General features: G+C 38.0%; 1 protein-coding gene across 4 annotated transcripts; it reads left to right on the top strand.

The window, feature by feature from the left end:
• The first annotated feature begins 160 nt into the window (after positions 1 to 160).
• Positions 161 to 20220, top strand: SPATA22 (spermatogenesis associated 22). 4 transcript variants are annotated; one of them, XM_060202457.1, is made up of 9 exons: positions 161 to 520; positions 2625 to 2723; positions 5790 to 5918; positions 8818 to 8878; positions 9004 to 9099; positions 11083 to 11419; positions 13619 to 13748; positions 16274 to 16371; positions 19909 to 20220. In XM_060202457.1, exons 2-9 carry the CDS (start codon positions 2681 to 2683, stop codon positions 20098 to 20100), a joined length of 1086 nt encoding a protein of 361 aa, XP_060058440.1. In that variant the 5' UTR covers positions 161 to 520; positions 2625 to 2680; the 3' UTR covers positions 20101 to 20220. The 4 variants fall into 4 exon arrangements, with proteins under 4 accessions (XP_060058440.1, XP_060058441.1, XP_060058442.1 ...); XM_060202458.1 differs by having other exon boundaries at positions 2620 to 2723; XM_060202459.1 differs by lacking the exon at positions 161 to 520 and adding an exon at positions 2839 to 2916 and having other exon boundaries at positions 2679 to 2723.
• The last annotated feature ends 1577 nt before the right edge of the window (positions 20221 to 21797 follow it).

Genomic DNA, 21797 nt, shown 5'->3' with positions numbered 1-21797 from the left:
TCAGGAGCCTGGGTGTGGGGAGACCGCCAGGCCTGGACACTCTCCCGATGATGCAGATGACTGGGCAGGAACCCACGGCAGGCTTCTTTTTCAGAGCCATCATTGGGTTGCATGACGTAGGAAAGAGAAAAGCGCTTTAGTAGCGGTCAGGTTTGGGGGAGAATGGTCAAGTGGACAAGTCATTTTTTTTTTTTTTTCCTTTTTTTACTCTGAGGAAACATCGCCAGCCAGGCTTCATCGCGAGAGTTGGGAGGCATAGCGCCTGCGCAGTGGGTTGTAGAACAAAATGCGCATGCGCGCAACTTGACTTCGTGCCCCCCCCCCCCCTCCCCGGCAGCGACTAGGCGAGAAGGTCAGTGGTAGCTGACTGGGTTGTGTAAGTGACGGTTGGTCAGTTAGAGGTGAGGATCCTGTGGGTTCAAGTTGCTGATGGTGTTTGCAAGGCGACCTGAGAAGTCAAGGAGTGTGCGCTAGCCCTCGGCCCCAAACTGCCTTCAGTCCCTGGGTCAGGAGAGATCTGGTGAGGAGACAGCACCGGATCACGGCGCCTCGAGGCCCTCCTGGTGCTGGAGGCAGCACCCTGCGCCGTGCGCGTGCATACAGACCTGTGTGCGCATGTGCAGCATGTGTGCCTCGGGCTACTGCGATGCTGCAACGTTAATGGTCGCCGGAAGGCGGCTCCACTGGCTCCCTGCTCGGGTGCGGGTGGCAGTTGCTTGTGCTCTTGCTATTTATTTGGTTTTGTGTGATACCCAGGTCCTTTGTGAGGCCCTTTAGGTTGGGCGTGGACGTGCCGCCACATTTCTGTGTAAGAAAAGGAGCGTCAGTTGTGCTTGGTGACTAGAATGCCGCCGAGAGTATTTTATTTTTTTCCCCAAAATTACGTCTGACTTCAAACCCAAGAAAGGAACAGAGAGATGAGGCAGTCTCTTGCCTCCCGTTTCCCGTTTTCTTTCTTTTTCTTTTCTTCTTTAAAGAAGATTTTGTATTGTCTTTATCCTTTGGATAGAGACAGCCAGAAATCAAGAGATAGAAGGGGGAGATAGAGAGACAGAGACACACCTGCAGACCTGCTTCTCCGCTCACAAAGCTTTCCCCCCTGCAGGTGGGGACCAGGGGCTCGAACCTGGGTCCTCGCGCGTTGTGACACGTGCATTCAACCAGGTGCACCACCATCAGGCACCCCAAGTTTGATTTCTTCCTTTTCTTTTTCCTTTCTCTTTCCTTCCTTCCCATTTTCCTTCCTCCCTTCTTCCCTCCCTCCCTTCCTTCCTTTCTTCTTTTAACTGAATACACTGACCTTCAAGTCACCAAGTTTGATTTCTTTCAGTGAGTTCAGGACATGAAGGCCCACTGCAGAATGCCTTGCATTATTAGTATTTTATAATTCTTATTTATAAAAAGGAAACACTGACAAAAACCTTAGGATAAGAGGGGTACAACTCCACACAATTCCCACCACCAGAACTCCGTGTCCCCTCCCCTGATAGCTTTCCTATTCTTTATCCCTCTGGGAGCATGGACCCAGGGTCATTGTGGGTTGCAGAAGGTGGGAGGTCTGGCTTCTGTAATTGCTTCTCCACTGAACATGGGCGTTGACGGGTGGATCCATACTCCCAGCCTGTCTCTCTCTTTCCCTAGTGGGGCAGGGGTCTGGGGAAGCGGAGCTCCAGGACACATTGGTGGGGTTGTCTGTCCAGGGAAGTCTGGTTGGCATCATGCTAGCATCTGGAACCTGGTGGCAGAAAAAAGAGTTAAGGTATAAAGCCAAAAAAATAGCTGACTAAATGCTTTGCATTATTACTTGAGTGAGCTCAGGTCTTCCCTGCTCCCTGGTTAGTGAACTTGGGAGCAGACATGATCTCCTTTGGTTAGGTGGTGGTTGCCTTTCCATGTGGTAGGTGTGGGATTAAATGGGAAGTGAGAGTCTGGGAAATATCTCTCTTTGGACAGTGTATTGCTTTGCCATGTGTGTAACCCAGGTTGGAGCCGGACCCCTGTTGCATTCAAGGAAGATTCTACTCTTTGGTGGCTCCCTCCAACATTTCGTCTCTTAAAAAAGAATGGAATTAAAATATATTAGGCTACATGGAGAAAGCTATTAACAGTAGTTCTGTTGTTGCAAAAGAAAAAAAATGGAGTGGAAACTTACTACAGTTATTATGCATATTAAGTGAGGTCTTTGGTATTCTATAGCTGAGGGAACCCAAACCAGTGGGCCAAAACAAAATGATCTGCATAGTAATTTTAGTTAAGACATAGCATATTTTCAAGTAACTTGTTCATTTGTGTATGTTTCCGCCCTGTCTTGTAAGCTGGTGTGTCAGTGGTGTAGCTCATGTCCCTTTTTGTAGATTAGTTCAGAAAAATTCTCACTGTGGGTGCTTGAATCAAATAAATTTTATAGATGGGAAAAAAAAGACTATGTATGTTTATGATCCAAGGGTATAGCTGTTGTGTATGTATGTGTATGTGATTCATCTTCAGAAAGCAAAGGGTTCAGTTTAAATCACTAGCAGGGTTGAAACCACAGTTTAAAACCACAGTTTTAGTAACTTTGAGGATGATAGTTTGGTTTTGTTGTTGATTCAAGATGTTACAAATTTTTTTCTTTGAAAGTTTAGCCTGATAATCTCATGCTGTAAATTTGGAGTGCTACAGAAAAAGTTACAGAAGGGAAATGAAGAGAAGCCTAAATGACACTTCAGCTCGAAGTACAGCAGGTATTCAGCAACTTCTATAAAAAATTTCCTGTGTTCTGTATATGTGATGTATAGTTGATGATGGAATGAACTTTTCAAAATATTGAACCTACCACATAGTATCTGTACTTTTTAGATCCCAGGAAATCAAGTTTCTTAAGTAAAGTATTTAGATCTGAGGAAGTATGTTAAGGCAAAACATTCAGTGACAGAGGTGAGAGTAAATCAAACTTTCTGGGTTCAAGTTGGAGTTCTTTCTACACTCCCTATGTGCTTGAGTACTGTGTTTTTAAGATGAACACAAAGACATAGATTTATTTGTATAAATATGTATTTAAAGTAAGCTTATGCCTTAAAGTATTTTCAGAAGCACTTCTGCCTCTCTTGCAACTTCTGCTGCTTATGCTTTCTCAGTTTATTTAAGGATAGAGGACAAGAATAAAGAGAACCAAGGGAATAATAACAATGCATAGTAAAGATGCAATAACTGTTGTTTGTGTGCTATAGATATTAATTATGTGCAGTCATTGATTTTATTACACAGCCTTCTAAGATAAATGTTGTTGTTGCACAAAGATGTTGAATAACTTAAGAAGTTGCAGCACTGCACACAGATCTGTTTGGATGAGTGTGTTTGTTTCCTTAGGATATATCCCTAGAAGAGGAATTCTGGGTCATTGGGTAGGTTCATTTCTAGCCTTCTGAGAGTTATTTTGTTTGATACATGACATGTAAAGATCATCTTCCATTCTGTAAGGAGTCTCTCAGTTTGAGTGGTGATTCCTTCAGCCATGCACAAGCTTTCCAGTTTTATGTAGTTCATAGCAGAGCAATTTCCAAGCCCAAATTTGGAAACAACGTAGGTGTTCAACAACAGATGAGTGTGTAAAAACATTGTGTGATCCAGTTGTGTGGGCCCATATTCCCAGAGGGATAAAGAATAAGAAAGCTATCAAGGGAGGGGAATGGGATATGGAGTTCTGGTGGTGGGAATTGTGTGGAAATGTACCCGTCTTATCCTATGGTCTTGTCAGTATTTACATTTTATAAATAAAAATTAAAACAAGAAACAATTTTCCAAAAATTGGAAAAAAGAAGTTGTGTGATATATATGAATATATCCATCCATCCCAGCTATTAAGAATGATGAAGTCAACTTCTTCACATCATCTTGAATGGAGCTTAAATAAATCACATTGTGAGATCAGCCAGAAAGAGAAGGATGAATATGGGATGATCTCCCTCATGGGCAGAAGCTGAGAAATAAGAACAGGAAGGGGAAACACAAAGTAGAACTTGGGCTGGCTTTGGTATATTGCACCAAGGCAAAGTACTCTGAAGAGAGTGGGGATAAAGGGGTTTTCAGGTCCTGGTGCATGATGGTGGGGGGGACCTAGGCTGGGGGTGAGACATTATAGCCATAGGTCAACAATTGTACTTACTGTAAACCACTAATCCCAATAAAAAGGAAACATTTTCCCTGCCCCCCCCCCCCAAAAAAAAAAAGAAGGAAAGAAAGAGGAAAATCACAGAGTCAGAGACATACCTCAGCTTGCCACATGTGCAGCACAGGGCCAAGCACTGGCATCATAAGGAGGAACTGTGCCACTGGAGGAAGCTCCATTGCTGTGGTGTCTGTTCTCTGCATCTCTGTGTCTGTCTGGATGAAAAGGTGGCTTGGAGTGGTAAAATCGTACATGTTCTAGCTCCACAAAAGTATAAAATAAAATAAAATTGAAAAAACAACACAACTAGGATTTGAAGCTTGGCATTTAATTCCCGAATCCAGGTTAAGAATTGTGTTTTACGGTTTCTCAGTATATGTCATGCTGAAACAGCCAGTCTAAGGAATGTGTCCAGCTTTAGGCTTTGAAATTATAACTCAGATTTACTTTGAAGTTGTAACTCAGATCCAGGCAGTCTAACTCCAGAACCTATATCACTTCCCCAGCCTTTCATACAAGAGTTAGCACAGTCTTTAGCTTCCATAATGTGAGAGTTGACAAACCTACTGGAGTATGTTATAGAACAGCAAGAGAGCTGATCTGAGCTTTTGGGAGCTTAAGCCCTATGTAGTTTCTTCCACTGTAGTAATGTGCTAGCTCTCTGAGTCTTTTTTCCCACTGAGTTCCTGTCTAGTTTTAGTGATTATAAAGTCTGACTTTTGGTTATGACCTGATGTCCAAAGTCTGCCATCTGGAGGGCTTGGTGGTTATGTTCTCATTTGGATCATATATTGTTATTCTAAGGCATCTCTCTTTTTTAAAATTGTTTTTGGTAAAAATTATCTACAGAAAATGTGCATTACACATACCTGGAGTGTTTATTAAAATTTCCTAGTGTTGGCTTACAAACCAAATCTTTTGGAATATGATCATTTGGGTCTAGCATGTTGAGCACATTTCCAGACAAATAGTAGTTAAATTAGCAAGTTGCCTGGAAAAGTGTGCTATCATAATGCAAACAGTGGTTAGAGTTTTGGAAGGCATAGGTCAAACTCTAGGTCTCCCTTGCTTGTATTTGAATGGTCCTCACTAGTTGCCATGGTAATAGGCAAACAGAAGGCATTTAGGAAAACATTGAATTTGGGAAGAATTGGGTCATGTGGATACGGATGAAAATTATTTTAATTTTTTATTATCTTTATTTATTGGATAGTGACAGCCAGAAATCAAGAGGGAAGAGGATGATAAGAGAGGGAGAGAGAGAGAGACACCTGCAGCACTGTTTCACCACTTACAAAGCTTTCCCCCTGCAGGAGGGGACCGGGGGCTTTAACCTGGGTCCTTGTGCATGGTCACATGTGGGCTCAATCAGGTACACCACCACCCGGCCCCAATGAAAAGTATTTTAAAACCAGAGTAATTCAAGAAATGTTAAGGTAGCACAAAAAACTTTTAGAGAGATAAGTAAAGCTCTTCAGGGTCTTTAAAGACTAAAAATTAAGTCAAAGATGTAGAAATATATCCATAACAAACATTTAAGAGTAGTTAAATTCAAGTTATGTATTATTACATTGCTAGTATTTATTATATAACTAGGTCTGTTTGCCTTTTAAGTAATAATTTGTTGGAATATTCAATTTAGGTTGTTTGCCTGTACCATTGTTCAACCAGAAAAAAAGGAATAGACAGCCATTAACTTCTAACCCACTTAAAAATGATCCAGGTATCAGTGCTACTTTGGAAAGTTATGATTTCCCTCCTCTACCAACAGGTAAGATGCTGAATAAGGCAAATATTTTCAGAAATTATGACATAGGATAATAGGAAATTACTATCTCAGTTTTATGTAATAGAAATAGAAAGTTCACTTTTTCTTTTTGGCTGTCCAGATATAGGGATTTTACTAGATTATTACTGAACATTCCAGTATAGTAATTTTGAGTTTCCTTATATCCTTTATTTGGAGACATTGTTGTAATGAGGTTTTAACCTATATTGTAAATATTTTTTTGTCTTTTAGTGCACATATTGGGACTTTGACATTAGATGATTATAATAGAGAAATTCACACTGCCTAAGGAATAGGGATGAATATGTATGGGAACACAGGAAGGATGGAAAAATGTAGATCTTAGGAAGAGTTGAAGTCCAGATTTCTAGTGTCTTTTTCCACTTATAGCATTTTTTACTTGTTTCATTTGTTGACTTTGCTCTCTTAACCATTTCTCTTCCTTATAACTTTGTCTAGCATATGAACTGAACTGTCTTTGCTGGGAGTTAGCATCTTTTTACTTCTAGCTTTCAGAACACTTTGATTATCCTCTGTGTCTTTTGACTCAGACTCTGGAGACACAGAGTCTCTGGTTCAGTTCATCATTATAACTTTATTGTGGAAATGTTGATTTATAATCTGTTGTCAGAGTGGCACACAATTTCACATCTCTCCAGGATAGGTGTCAGCACAGTTCACATTCTACCAAAGTGTCAACGTATCCTTTAAAATTTAGGTTACTAAGGACTGGAGATAACATAGTGGTTCTGCAAAGAGACTTTCATGCCTGAGGCTCCAAAGCCCCAAATTTAATTCTCTGTACCACTGTAAACCAGAGCAGTACTCTGAAAAAAAAATTAGGTCACTAATAACCCCAATTTTTTTCATTAGTTATTTAATGCTGGTTTACAAATTTGTAAGATAATGGGTATAATTCCACACGGTTGTTCTGTGTCCTCATTCCCTCCATCAGAAACAGCAGCAGTTCTCCCAAAATGACTATTATTTCTATAACTATATGCATTTGCCCATTTTTTTCTATGGTCCTATCTTCTTTTCCTTTCTAAGTCACACCTATACCCATCACTACTTCCGAATGTTCTTCCTTTTATTCCTCTTCTCTCTCTGAGTCCTGATGGAGTTAGATTTCAGAGCCCTCTGGTCATCTTCCTCTAAAATTTCTCTCCCTCTGGGAGTATGGATCAAAATTCTTTATGGGGTGCAGAAGCTGGGAGTTCTGGCTTCTGTAATGACTGCTCTATTGGACATGGGCATTGGCAGGTCAGTCCACACCTCCACCCTGTAAAAGCCCAATTTAACCTCTTGGCTATGATACTTGGAGACCTTAATGTTTGTTGATTTTTCTGGAAGAACATGCGGACAAGCAGATATTCTGCAGTGTACTTGGTGCATACTTATATATGTTGTTTTGGGCACACTTAAATATTTAATGAGACATTATACAACTAGAAATTTAAAACATAGCTTCAACCCCCTCCATGTTCTATCTGATGGGGGAAGATTCATAAGCTCTGAAGCAGTGATATAGATCACCCCTTCTATCTCCTCTTCCTCTCTTGAGTTTTCTCTATCCTATCAAAGGGTGGGGGGAGAAGGGCAGAGAGAATGGTCTATGGAAATGGTAAAATGATGGATTTGTCATGCAGGCACTGAGCCCCAGCAATAACCATGTGCATGATGGTGGAAAAGGACCTTAGTTGGGGGTGTTTTGCAGTTGCCTATCACAGGGAAATGGAAATTGTACACATGTGTCAACAACTGTACTGCAAACCATGAGCTTTCCAATACAGTGTTAAAAATTTATACTTCTGAATTTACAATATTTTGTTTTTCTTCCAGATTTGAAGTATTTTGTATTTTCATTTTCTTGTGGATAAAGTGAAAAAATTTACAAGGACCTTTTTCTTTTCTTTTCTTTTTTTGAGAGAGAGAGCAGATAAAGAGTTTAATCGAGGAGGTTAGGAGTAGCAGACTCCATGGCGGGTTAGGGGCCTGAGAGTGGCGAGCTGTATGCACCCAGAGTAGGTTGGGGGAATTTTTACATTGTTCAGGACTTGTTTGCTTTTGGTCTGGACATCAGTACTGTTTCAATTCTGGTTGAAGATGTTTGATGTAATCAGGATCACAAGGACATTGCTAAGTCATAATTTATCTGGGCATTCTTTGCCATTAAAAAATATCTGGAGGCTGGGTGGTAACGCACCAGGTTAAGCACACATGGCACAAAGCACAAGGGCCACATTAGGATCCTGGTTTGAGCCCCCCCACTCCCCACCTGCAGGGGAGTTGCTTCACAAGTGGTGAAGCAGGTCTGCAGGTATCTGTCTTTCTCTCCCCTCTCTACCTCCCCTTCCTCTCTCCATTTCTCTCTGTCCTATCCAACAACGATGACATCAATAATAACAATAATAACCACAACAATGATAAAAAACAAGGGCAATAAAAGTGAAAAAAATAGCCTCTAAGAGCAGTGGATTTGTGGTACAGACACTGAGCCCCAGCAATAGCCCTAGAAGCAAAAAAGAAAAGTGCCAGATTATATCATTCATAGTAAGAATTGATGAATTTTATGTTTCATGTCACATACACACCATGTTCTGATTTTTGCTAGGGATTGGGATCAAAAAAGTTTAAAGAAGTTCTGGTTAGGTGGAAAATATAAGTATTAGAACTTTTGTTTCCCCTAAAATGCAGTGGGATAAACATGTCTGTAAAAATAGCAAGAAAGACTGCAATAAATTTTTACACTGAAGTAATTTTAAAGAAAAAGTTTATATCTTCAAACTTTCTTTTTCTAGTTTTAACTATTTAAATAGAGTATAAAGTAGTAATTTAAAATGCTACCCCTCTTACTTTTATCTATGTTATATCTTTTGAGATTGGGCCTGGGACATTATGAATCCTGAGGTACCTCCTTTAAAGGAAGCAGTGAACACAGGGTATGTGAAAAAATATGTACCAAATGATTATGTATGTCTGTTACTGACTGCTGTTATTCTATATGTGTGTTTTACATTTATTAGCTTAGAAATAAACTATTACTTAATAAGTTTTTTTTTCAAAGGCAAATAGCACATTCAGTTGCTCATCCCCTGAGAAGTCAAGATACTGCTTTGAAGTCTATTCAGTCAAGTACTGAAAAAGGCAAGAGTGGTTGCCGGTGAGTCTACTTAAGATTGCTCACTTAGTTTTTCTTCTGCCCCCTTATGTATCCCCTTCTTCACCCTTCTCTCCTTTCTTAAAATTGTATTTCAAAAGTTTCAATTCTTATTAAATAACTATAGTAGTATTAGCTGCATTCTATAAAAGTTAAGAAAATATGCTATATAAATTGGTTATTTGGTAGTAATTATGTTTCCAGTGAAGTCTTCATATTATAATAATAATATTTACTTCCATGAATTTATGATTTTGTCATTACTGTTAGTTGACAAAACATAAAGAGTCAAGAAAACCTTTTTTTTTCTTTTTTTTTTTTTTTGGCACTGAGGAATGAGATCAGGGTCTCCCACATGTCACTATTTAAATTTAATAATTAAAAAATTAATGACATTAAAATTAGTTTACAAAATTATAAAATTTCATATTAATTTCACATAATAGTTTCACATTATGCATGTATTTGTACAACTCACAAAATTTCTTTGGTACCCTCACTCTTCCCTCCCATAACCACCATTGTTTTTTTTCTTTTTGCAAAGTCTAAAAGATAGTTTGATTACTCTTTTTGCATGTTTGTTATTTTCACTTTTTAAAATTTATTTTACCTAGTGTAGTCACTTACAGTTCCATTTATTTTATTTTATTTTTTAATTTAAAAAATTTTTATTTATAAAAAAGAAAACATTGACAAAAACCATAGGATAAGAGGGGTACAACTCCACACAGTTCCCACCACCAGAACTCTGTATTCCCTCCCTTCCCCGATAGCTTTCCTATTCTTTATCATTCTGGGAGTATGGACCCAGGGTCATTATGGGGTGCAGAAGGTGGAAGGTCTGACTTCTGTAATTGCTTTCCTGGTGAATATGGGCATTGGCAGTTCGATCCATACTCCCAGCCTGTCTCTCTCTTTCCATAGTGGGGTGGGGCTCTGGGGAAGCAGGGCTCCAGGACACATTGGTGGGGTTGTCTGCCCAGGGAAGCCCAGTTGGCATCATGGTAGCATCTGGAACCTTGTGGCTTAGTTCCATTTATTTTATCCTGAACAATACAATATCACCTTTTTAAAATTAGAGAGTAGCATTCCACTGAATGTATATTTCATACCAGCTTTATCTAGCCATTTGTTAATAGGTATTTACTTTGACTTCATATTTTGGCTATTGTGAATAGTACAGCAATGAACATAGGGATGTATATTTCCTTCGAAATTAGTGTCTTCATGTTTTTTGGGTATATTTCTAGGAATGGTATTGACAGGTCATAAAATACTTCATTTTATTTACTTATTTATTTAGTTTGTCTATTGCTGCTGGAACTTCACTACTCTGAGTTGACTTTTTCAGACAGAAAAATAGAGAGGGAATCATGTTGTTTAGTTTACATATGTTTGATATTTTCATATTGTGGTGGTTTTATTGCATTGTATTTTTATGATTTAGAAAGGACAATTTTTTTTAATGATTTCAGTCTTCATATTTACATTAAAACTGCTTTTGTTTCCCACCATCTGGTCAACCCTCAGTAATGTTCTATGTACTCTTGAGGGGAATGTATATTTCTTTTGGGGTGGAAGTTTCTGATTATGTCTGTTAAGTCTTTCTCATATATTGCTTCATTTGGCTCTACTATTTCTTTGTTGATATTATTTCTGTCCAGATGATAATGTCTCTTGCCATAAGTGACATGCTAAGATTCTCTACTATTACTGTGTTGTCATAAATATATCAGTTGAGGTCAGTAGTACTTATTTTGTATATCTATGTGCACATGTGTTGGGTACATATATATTTATGATAGTTTATCTCAAAGTTCATTTCTAAAAGCAGTGCACTGCTCATAAGGCATTGAATCTGAGACGTTGGAGCCTCAGACATAAAAATCTTGTGTTTAACCACTAATGCAATTTTTTATTGTTGATTTTATTAAATATAAATAAAAGTTAATACTGTTTTTTTCCTTAAATCTAATAAATCTACAGAGATGGCAACAAAAATACTGGCTTGAAAACCTGGGATAGAAATGATTTTAGACCTCAGTGTACAAGAACAAACCTAGTTGCAAATGATGGAATAAACCCCTGTCCAAGGAATTTTGGATTTCAGCAACAGGAGCAATCAAGACTATCTGAACCTCCTAAGTTGTCTCACCAGAGAGAAACTAAAGTACTCCAACTAATACAATCATCAAAAACATCTGGCTCCACAATGAGAAGTCTAGATAAAAACAGTGCATTCCAGGCAATTAAGCCAGATTTTCAGCAAAATCAGTACAAGAAAAAAGTGCTGAGTGTTACTGCAGAAAAAGACACTGTCCAGGTAAATTTAAATATTATTTACATTTTATATTTACATTTAAATATAAAATAAATATTAACTTATTTTTAGAATACCTTATTAGTGATTTATAAGACTATAATAAGATCATAGATGTAGAGTGCCCTACCATTCCCACCACCCAATAATAACTTCCATAGTTCTCGCAAGGCCTTAGATGGGTTGACTGCTTTTTTTTTTTTTTTTTTGCCTCCAGGTTATTGCTGGGACTTGGTGCCTGCACTATGAATTCACTGCTCCTGGAGGCTGTTTTTCCCTTTTTGTTGCCCTTGTTGTTTATTGTTTGTTGTTGTTAATTGCTTTTGTTGTTGTATAAGGCAGAGAGAAATTGAGAGATGAGGGGAAGACAGAGGGGAAGAGACAGACACCTGCAGACCTGATTCACTGCTTGTGAATTGACCACCCTGCAGGTGGGGAGCCAGGTGCTCAAACCAGGATCCTTGAGCTGGTCCTTACGCTTCGCATATATGCACTTAACCCTTTGTGCTACCACCTGGCCCCCAGTTAACTGCTTTTCCCCTGAGTTCGTGTGTTTGAGTTGTCTATATTCCATGTATGAGTGAAACCATCCAGTAGTTGTCCTTCACTTTCTTACTTCATTGAGCATTATCACCTCCAGTTCCATCCATTTTGTCTCAAAGGATATAATTATATCATCTCTTTTAATAGCTTAGTAGTGGTCCATTGAGTATATGTTCCATAATGTCTTTATCCATCATCTGTTACGGGCATTTAGGTTGCATCCATATATTGGGTATTGTGAATAATGCAGATGTGAACATGGAGGTGCATATGTCCCTTCAGATTAATATTTTTATGTTTTGGTTATATACCTGTGAGTGGTATTGCTGGATCATTGCTGGATCATGAGGTATTTCCTTTTAAATTTATTTAAGGATCCTCCATACTCTTCACAATGGCTGCACCAGTTTGCATTTCCACAAAAATATAATAGAATTTCTCTTTACAAAAACAGATAGATTAGATTTGAATTAGACAATAGTTAGATGACCTCTGCTCTATAATCTATTCCTGTTTTACTTTTACAGCCTCATATTCTGTGTTTCACTAATTCTTTTTTTTATTTTTTAGTTATTGTTGTTGTTGTTGGATAGGACAGAGAGAAATGGAGAGAGGAGGGGAAGACAGAGAGGAGAGAAAGGCAGACACCTGTAGACCTGCTTCACCGCTTGTGAAGCGACTCCCCTGCAGGTGGGGAGCCGGGGCTCGAACTGGGATCCTTACTCCAGTCCTTGTGCTTTGCGCCACCTGCGCTTAACCCGCTGCTCTACAGCCCGACTCCCTCACTAATTCTTCAGTGCTCTGGCTATTTGAGATTATTCACAATTCTTTTTTAAAAAAATATTTATTTATTTATTCTCTTGTTGGCCTTGTTTTATTGTTGTAGTTATTGTTGTTGTTATTGATGTCATCGTTGGATTGGACAGAGAGATATCAAGAGAGGAGAGGAAGACAGAGAGGGGGAGAAAGATAGACACCTGCAGACATGCTTCACTGCCTGTGAAGCAACTCCGATGCAGGTGGGGAGCCGGGGAATCGAACTGGGATCCTTAAATTGGTCCTTGGACTTCGTGCCACATGCGCTTAATCCGCTGCACTACCTCCCGACTCCCTCACAATTCTTTAAACATGATATGTGCTGTGATATCACTGTGCTTTTGTTTATAGTCTTCTCTGTACCTGTATCTTAGTCTCACTTCCACTCTTCATTGCTTGGACTGTTTTTCTTTGTAAATGTATTTGTGTGCGTGCACACACACACATATGTACTAGTTTACTATCTTTTCTCTCTTGCCTCCTGAACAAAATAGATTATTTACAGTTTCCCCTTTTCAGTGCTCTGGAAGAGTGATTAAACCTAGTAAAGAACTATAGAAATGGTCCTTGAAGGTATAGTGCATTTCATACTGGAATCTCTTTTTTATCTTTCTTATTTTCTTTTATAATTTTATTGGGGGGGTTAATGGTTTGTAGTACATTTATTGAGACATAAGAACATTTTCTCATCTCCCTGTAAGTTAGGGTTCAGAGTGTTTTCAGTATTTCTCTTAACATATTTTATGTATTTGTCTATTGTAATGATCTAGAGTCTTTACTTAGTAAGAGTATGATGAGAAAATGAAAGTTATTTCTAATGCTTTGTTTTAATTTTTCCAAAAGGAAACCCCATTGTACCAGTTACAATTTAAGGAAAAAGATAATTCTTTAAGAATTATATCTGCAGTTATTGAAAGCATGAAGTACTGGCATGAGCATGCACAGAGAACCATACTTCTTTTTGAAATTTTGGGTAGGCATATATATAACCATCAAGTACTTAAGTAATAACTATTTGGATAATAGTTTTAAATGCCAACACCTAGGGGGGTTTAAATAAAAAGCAGGGAGCCAGGCAGTGGTGTACCTGGTTAAGCACACATAGGACTAAGTGCAAGGACTTGCTCAAGGATCTGGATTCGAGCCCCTAGATCCCCACCTGCAGGGGGAATGCTTCACAGGCAGCAAAGTAGGTCTGCAAGTGTCTTTTTCCCTCTCTATTTCTCCATCTTCTCGCAACTTTTCCCTCTCCTAGCCAATAAAATGGAAAAGATGGCTGCCAGAAGCAGTGGATTCCTAGTGCTGGCACTGAGCCCCATTGGTAAACCTGTAGGAAAAAAAAAATCTGCCAGTATGTATTACGGACTATAGGAGTTTCATTAGTTTCTGATCTGTCATTTATTTATGTGACTTAAAATGTAATTGATTATTAATGGTTATTAATTTTTCTGATTTGTAGTGTTAAATTTGCAAAGATCCTTACAAGTAATCTGACTTAATTCTTGAAGTAGCTGAGGAAATAATTAAAATAGACTTAACTATGTGATATCAAGTCATCACAGTATCCATGTGAGTGATTCTGGCAGTTTGGAGCAGATATATTTCTAAAACTCAAAAACAGCAAAATCACAGAAACCAACAGAAATTCCTCTAGAATCTAAATCTCCTTCTCAACTTAGTGCTCTTTACTACTATATTACACTAAATTCAGCTAATAATTTGTATATAAATTAAATCATGTTTTAAATACTCTGAAAAATGTTTGTAAAGGATTATTTACTGATATGAATCCCACAATTAATTTTATAAATTAATATTTAAAAGGAGAAGTTTGCATAATGTTTCTAGAATTTGATTTTACCTGGAATAGAGATAAACTAGTAAGAAATGATAACCAAAACATTTCTTTCTATAAATAGATAATTAGAATTAGGAAATATTCCAAATATACAGGAAATGTTTAAAATGCGCGCACATTCCTGTTTCAGGTGTATTGGCAGCACCCATCCATTTTTCTTCTCTAGAAATAATCCTGTGGCATCTTTGCTACCTACACTTTAAACTTACACATATGTGAGTTTGTCTGTCAGACTTAAATCTTGCATTTTCATTCAGTATTGTGCTTTTGAGATTTAGCCATTTTTCTGTGCTGTGATAGTGCTGACTTCATCCTGAGTCTCCAATTGTGATCTCTTCATCACCTCTGATTCTATCACTATGATTATTTTAAGTTTTTTGGTTTTTTGTTTTTGCCTCCAGGGTTATTGCTGGGGCTCAGTGCCTGTGCCACAAATCCACTGCTCCTGCAGGCCATTTCCCCCCTTTTTGTTGCCCTTGTTTTTTGTTTTTTTTAAATTGTTGTTGGGGTTATTATTGTTGATATTGATGTCCTTGTTGTTGGATAGGGCAGAGAGAAATGGAGAGAGGAAGGGAAGACAGAGGGGGAGAGAAAGATAGACACCTGCAGACCTGCTTCACCACCTGTGAAGCAACCTCCCATGAAGTGACCCCCCTGTAGGTGGGGAGCCAGGGGCTTGAACCAAAATCCTTACACCTGTCCTCGCACTTCGTGCCATGTGCACTTAGCCCACTGCACTATTGCCCAACCCCTGATTATTCAAGTTCTAGGCTTCTCATATCTTTATAACATACTGTGACATTCTCCAATAATCATTTAGTTGCTTTTTCTAGAAACCAGCAAATAACCTCTTACATCTTGTTTCTGGCTGGTTAACAAGGCCATCATTGTGACTGAATTCTGTAGTTAGGGAAGTCAACTTCAGGTGACTCCTAGATCTGGGTATGGGAACAAATCTCATTCAAATTACATGGCTAAGAATAGCATAGGAGAGGTTTCCTAAATGAAAAGTTAAGTATTATTCAGTGAAGTAAAGGCTGACCTCAAATTAACAGATGTTCATTACATTAAAGGAATGACTAATTCTGTCACCTGATAACATTTTTTTGAGATAAACATGAATTATTGGACTGTCATAAAAGTCATAACATTTTCTATGCAAAAATGCATCATCACTTTTCTGACAACCTGATATCACTTGCATTTTATAGTTGAAGCATTTGAAAAAATAATGTGTTCATTTTAGTTGAAGAGTTGGAACTCAAATGCATTGCTTCTTATTCAAACACAGTGACTTTTTCATTAAATTATGGTGCTTGTTATACATGTGTATTTATTATTATTATAATATAGTAGAATAATCTGGAGAAGTAAGCACTCTTTAGAAAAAAATTTTAGATAGCCAACTACTGAAGATTAGATGAACTTTATCATTAAGATATTCCTAAATTCCAGAGGGCCAGAGATTTTATTTTCTTTTGTATAAGACAGTTTGTAAATATCTCTTAAAATGTTTTCTTTATTATTGCATATATAAAACTATGCATGATTAATGTAGGAATAGTTATTTGAGTATTCTTTTTGTTTTTCTTGAATTTTACTGATACTGACCCTTCTACTCCCATCTTAATGTTTCTCAGCTGTTCTTGATTCAGCCGTTATACCTGGTCCAAGTTATTCAAAGACTTTTGTTATGAGAGATGGAAAAAGTACTCTGCCTTGTGTATTTTATGAAATAGTGAGTATTAGTTTAAATATTCTTTCAAAGTTTATGCCAATAAAGCATACAAATGTAAGCTATTTACATTATAGTAGAAATTCTATTGATAATTTAGTATTACTTTTAATGTTTTGTTTGGTTTTAATTCTGATATTAAAGTTGTTTATTACATGTAATTGGAGAGCCTATTATGTGCCAAATGTTTTGATAAATGCAAGTAACAAGGTAGAATCTAAATGGTAAATATCTCCTTCAAAGAGTTCTATCATTTCAGCTAGAAAAAAGATAAATATCCTGTGGCATGGTGTGATAGGAAAGAAATATGACAGGCTATTGTGGTCATAGGAGGACTAGAACAGAGCAGGGCAGAGTTATTGAAGACTGTGATAACCAATCTTTTCTTTTTTAAATTTTATTTTTATTATATTTTTATTTATTTTATTTTTAAAATTTTTTAATTAAAAAAAAATTTTTTAAAATTTATTTTATTTTATTTATTTATTCCCTTTTGTTACCCTTGTTGTTTTATTGTTGTAGTTATTATTGATGTCATTGTTGTTGGATAGGACAGAGAGAAATGGAGAGAGGAGGGGAAGACAGAGAGGGGGAGAGAAAGACAGACACCTGCAGACCTGCTTCACCGCCTGTGAAGGGACCTGCCTGCAGGTGGGGAGCCGGGGGCTCTAACTGGATCCTGACGCCGGGCCTTGAGCTTAGCGCCACCTGCGCTTAACCCGCTGTGCTACAGCCCGACTCCCAAATTTAAAAATTTTTTTTACCTGAGCACTGCTCAGCTATGGCTTGTGATGGTACTGGGGATTGAGCCTGGGAGCTCAGAGCCTCAGGCATGAGAGTCTGTTTGCATAACCATTACATGATTTCCCCTACCCATGATGAGTCTTTTTCTCAGACATTGAGGGACTACTAAATTAAGCGGAAGTATGCTTAAGAATGGAAAGGGATGGAGAGGAATGCGTTCTAAGCATGGGAGCAGCACGGGCAAAGGCAGGAAGCTGAAAGGCTGTGTTGTACACTCTAGTACTAGAGTGTCGAGCTAGTGACAGGAGTAAGGTTAGCCATTTTCAAATTGCAGGGCAGAGACTGGAATATAGGAAAGAGACTTTTGACAAAAAATGCTGCAGGTAACAGAGCAGATTGAGGATCACAAAGAATTCTGGAAACTTAATAACAGGTGCATACTTTGGTGCTACAGGATAACTCGCCTGGTAGAGTGTGCACTCCAGTATGCAAAAATCTAGGTTTCAGCCCCTGACCACTGCATGGGAGAACCATGCAGGGTGCTAGAGCTGCTTCAGTACTTCTCTTTTTTTCTCTTATTTATTTATTTATTTGTTTATTTATTTATTTATTTATTTTCCTCCAGGGTTATTGCTGGGCTTGGTGCCTGCACCATGAATCCACCGCTCCTGGAGGCCATTTTTTTCCCTTTTGTTGCCCTTGTTGTAGCCTCATTGTGGTTACTATTATTGCCATTGTTTGATGTTGTTCGTTGTTGGATAGGACAGAGAGAAATGGAGAGAGGAGGGGAAGACAGAGGGGGAGAGAAAGATAGACACCTGCAGACCTGCTTCACCGCCTGTGAAGCGACTCCCCTGCAGGTGGGGAGCTGGGGGTTCGAACCGGGATCCTTACACGGTCCTTACACTTTGCACCACGTGCGCTTAACCCACTGCGCCACCGCCGGACCCCCATTTTTTCTCTTTTTTTAAAAAAAGTCTACTAGTAGTTGTGGAATCCTTCAAGGGTTAAAACCCTGGATAGAAAAAATGTAACATAGTGAAATGTTTGCTCACAGTTCTGTAAAAAAAAAAAAACCCAAACTTGGATTCCAATTTTTATTCCACTCTACTTAATCATTATGACTTTGAATAACTTGCCTAAACTTCACAAACTTCAGGTTTTTTTAACCTGTAAAATAATCTAATGAATTCTGACTTTGGTAGGTTGTTTTGGAGATTAAGTGGTAAGACATGATCATATAGTATATGATCAAGAAATAATTGCCATGCTATTTGGTAACACCCTGATTCCTTTTTTTTCTTTTTGGTTTTTAACAGTCTTCTTAAATTGAATTAAAATCAGGAAAATGTGCAAATCATACTAGTACAATTCTATGCAGTATCACAAATGAGAATCACCTAGTATCCTCCTTACTACCTGTCTTCCACCTTCTTACTTTAATGTCTTAAGTTAATTGTAACTTTGAACTTTATGATATACTTTTATGTATAATTTTAATCAACACAATATTTGTTGTTGCACATAGTACAGTTTTTTTTATTCTGTTGCTGAATATACCACAGTTTAGTTTTCTGTTCTACTGTTGGACTTCTGGTTTGCTTTCAGACTTTTCTTTGCTCTATAAAAATTCTAGTATATGTATTTTGGTGTGCATACACATGGATTTCTACTGAGTACATACAAGTCAGATTGCTGGATCAGCATGCATATGTATATTCTAATAGGGTAGTTACTGTCAATGAATTTCTTTTTTATAATTACTTGAATTTTTTTATTAATAGTATGTTACAAGATTGTAAGATTACAGTGTATGCCTATATTACACCTACCACCAAAGTTCCAATGAATTTCTAATTTACCACTCCCAGAGCAGGAGACTTGTAGTTTCTATCCATTCCTATCAACATTTAGTACTCTCAGCCTTTTAAATTTTAGCAGATAAATTCAGTGTTATCTTCCTGTCATCCTTTTCCAGGACCTGTATTCTCCCCACCCATGCACCCCAGTCTTTTACTTTGGTGCAATATACCAGTTCCAGTTCAGGTTCTACTTGTGTTTGCTCTTCTGATCTTGTTTTTCAACTTCTGCCTGAGAGTGAGATCATCCCACATTCATCCTTCTGTTTCTGATTTATTTTGCTTAACATGATTTCTTGAAGCTCCATCCAAGATGGGCTGAAAATGGTGAAATCACCATTTTCAATACCTGAGTAGTATTCCATTGGGTATATATATATATATATATATCACAACTTGCTCAGCCACTCATCTGTTGTTGGATACCTGGGTTGCTTCCAGGTTTTGGCTATTACAAATTGTGCTGCTATGAACATAGGTATACACCAATCTTTTTGGATGGGTGTGTTGGGTTCCTTAAAATACATCCCCAGGAGAGGAATTACAGGGTCATAGGGTAGGTCCATTTCTAGCCTTCTGAGAGTTCTCCAGACTGCTCTCCACAGGGATTGGACCAATTTACATTCCCACCAGCAGTGCAGGAGGTTCCTTTGTCCATACAGCCTCTCCAGCATGGAATCACTCATATTTTTAAATAGCAGCAACTTCCTACTTTATTAAGAAAATGTACTCAACTGAAGGCTTTCTTTCTTCTATGACAGAACATCTGTATATACTTTCGTATCATGATCTTGTCTTCAACTGGGGCCTCAGATCAAGGAAGGTAGTTAATAGCGGTTTAGGGTGATCATATCTAGTTGACCATATTGTTACTTGAAAATTGAAATTCAGATGAAGTAATAACAACTTTATTGATATTTATTTATTTTTAAAATAGGATCGTGAACTTCCAAGACTGATTAGAGGACGAGTTCATAGATGTGTTGGAAACTATGACCAGAAAAAGAATATTTTCAAATGTGTTTCTGTCAGACCAGCATCTGTTGCTGAACAAAAAACTTTTCAAGCATTTGTCAAAATTGGAGATGCTGAGATGAAATACTGTGCCAAAGTAATGAATGAAATGTAAATGGTGTTGAAGGAAGTTTAACTGTAACCAAGCATTTTTATTACTGTTTAAGTGACCATATTCATAGTTTTATAGCTCTTGTTTTTCACTTGTTTGATTAAAATATTTAAATCTTTTAAACATAGAAAGACTGTTTTTATAAAAATAGTATATTTGTTAAAATTTAGTAGCCATATCAGACAAAAATGTTCAGTACAATAGGAACAGATAATAATACATCTGAGCAACCTTAATATTAATGGGGGCATTAAGAGACCCATTAAGAGTCCCACTGGGGTTTTGCAGAGGAGCTGCTGGTAGAACGCATATTCTAAGGTATGCAATGACCCAGGCTTAACCCTGGGCCCCTGTTGTAGGAGGGAAGCTTCATGAGCAATGAAACAGTGATACAGTTGTCTCCATTTTCCTATCTTTTGTCTGTTCCCTCTCAATTTCTTTCTGTCTCTATCTAAAAAAAAAATTTTAAAAAGAAAAAAAAGGCTTCCAGGGACAGTGGATTCATTGCACAGGCACTGAGCCTCAGCAATAGCTCTGGTGGCACATGATGATTGATGATGATGATAGAGACATTCCCACTAAAGTCCAGGATTATAAAAGGGTGCCCAGTGTCTTAGTTACTGAACATTACACTGGTACTGCTAATCTATGCAGTTCATTTAACAATTTTAAATATTTAGGAAACATAAATTTGTTTAGGTGATGGAGGAGACAGTACTTACCAAAGTAACACAAATCTTATGTAAACAACTCCCATGACTAAGACTGCAAGGCCCTAGATCTAATCTGTAGTACCACCATAAGCTAGAGCTGAACAGTGCTATGGGCTCTCCCTTAAGCATTCAAACTCATTAAATAAATAAATAAATGAAGTATTAAAATAAGTAAATGGACTCATCTACTTAAAAAAAAAAAAGAATAAACCTAAGTTGGTGGTAGGATTGGTGTCCTAACACAGAAGGATGAGAAGTTGTAGCAATGTGACAACTGCTTTGCAAATAATTATTTACCTAATAAAATATACAAAAATAAAGGTGGGGGTATATCTTGGAAGATAGACTATAGGAGAATGTAGAGGAGTAAGTTCTTCTCTAGCTTTACAGCTATTCAGTGCGGGGGGCCAGTTGGGAGATAACATCCAGAAGGACTGGCACACACTCCTACAGACCATGGTGTGTAGTGTGGACCAGAACCTCATGTAAGGTTCTGTTCCTCCCATAACCATGATCTACAAGTCCAGCCATCCAGGGGTGGTAGCAGGACTGGATTCTTTCTTTAATAAATACTGTGTTCATAAAATATTTTACTCTACAATTTTGAACTGTTCTGGTTTAGACAACTTGTATTCTGTGTTCACATGAGTTGCCCCACCAAAACAGACGGTGACAAAGATTTGCAAGTAGTTTATTTAAGAAGACCTCATGGGGAGGATTGCTGGATAAAGAAGTGAAAATAAGGAAGGCGGGAAAGTCAGCACTGGAGTTGTTTACTCAGTTGGCTACCACTAGAGGGAGCAAGACCCGAAGAAATACTTACTAGGACCGTGAGTGGAAACAGGCAAAGCTTATCTATACTCATTAGGCCCTAGCACCTATTCTTTGAGGATTGGTCAACTTTTCTCCACTTCCAGGTTGTGTAAGTGAGTGTTTAACTGGCTCACCATGGAATAAGAGAAACCCAGTTACAAGTTATCTGAGGCA

Source organism: Erinaceus europaeus, chromosome 12, assembly GCF_950295315.1.
Source record: "Erinaceus europaeus chromosome 12, mEriEur2.1, whole genome shotgun sequence".
Taxonomy (NCBI): domain Eukaryota; kingdom Metazoa; phylum Chordata; class Mammalia; order Eulipotyphla; family Erinaceidae; genus Erinaceus; species Erinaceus europaeus.
This window is presented reverse-complemented; position numbering and strand designations above follow the sequence as displayed.

Bases quoted from the DNA above. Each gene is read 5' to 3' on its own strand.
- SPATA22 (XM_060202457.1), top strand. From the start codon at position 2,681: ATGAAGAGAAGCCTAAATGACACTTCAGCTCGAAGTACAGCAG. The intron at 2,724-5,789 runs GTATTCAGCAAC...TATTCAATTTAG, and splicing joins TTCAGCTCGAAGTACAGCAG to GTTGTTTGCCTGTACCATTG. The intron at 8,879-9,003 runs GTATGTGAAAAA...TTTTTTTCAAAG, and splicing joins AAGGAAGCAGTGAACACAGG to GCAAATAGCACATTCAGTTG.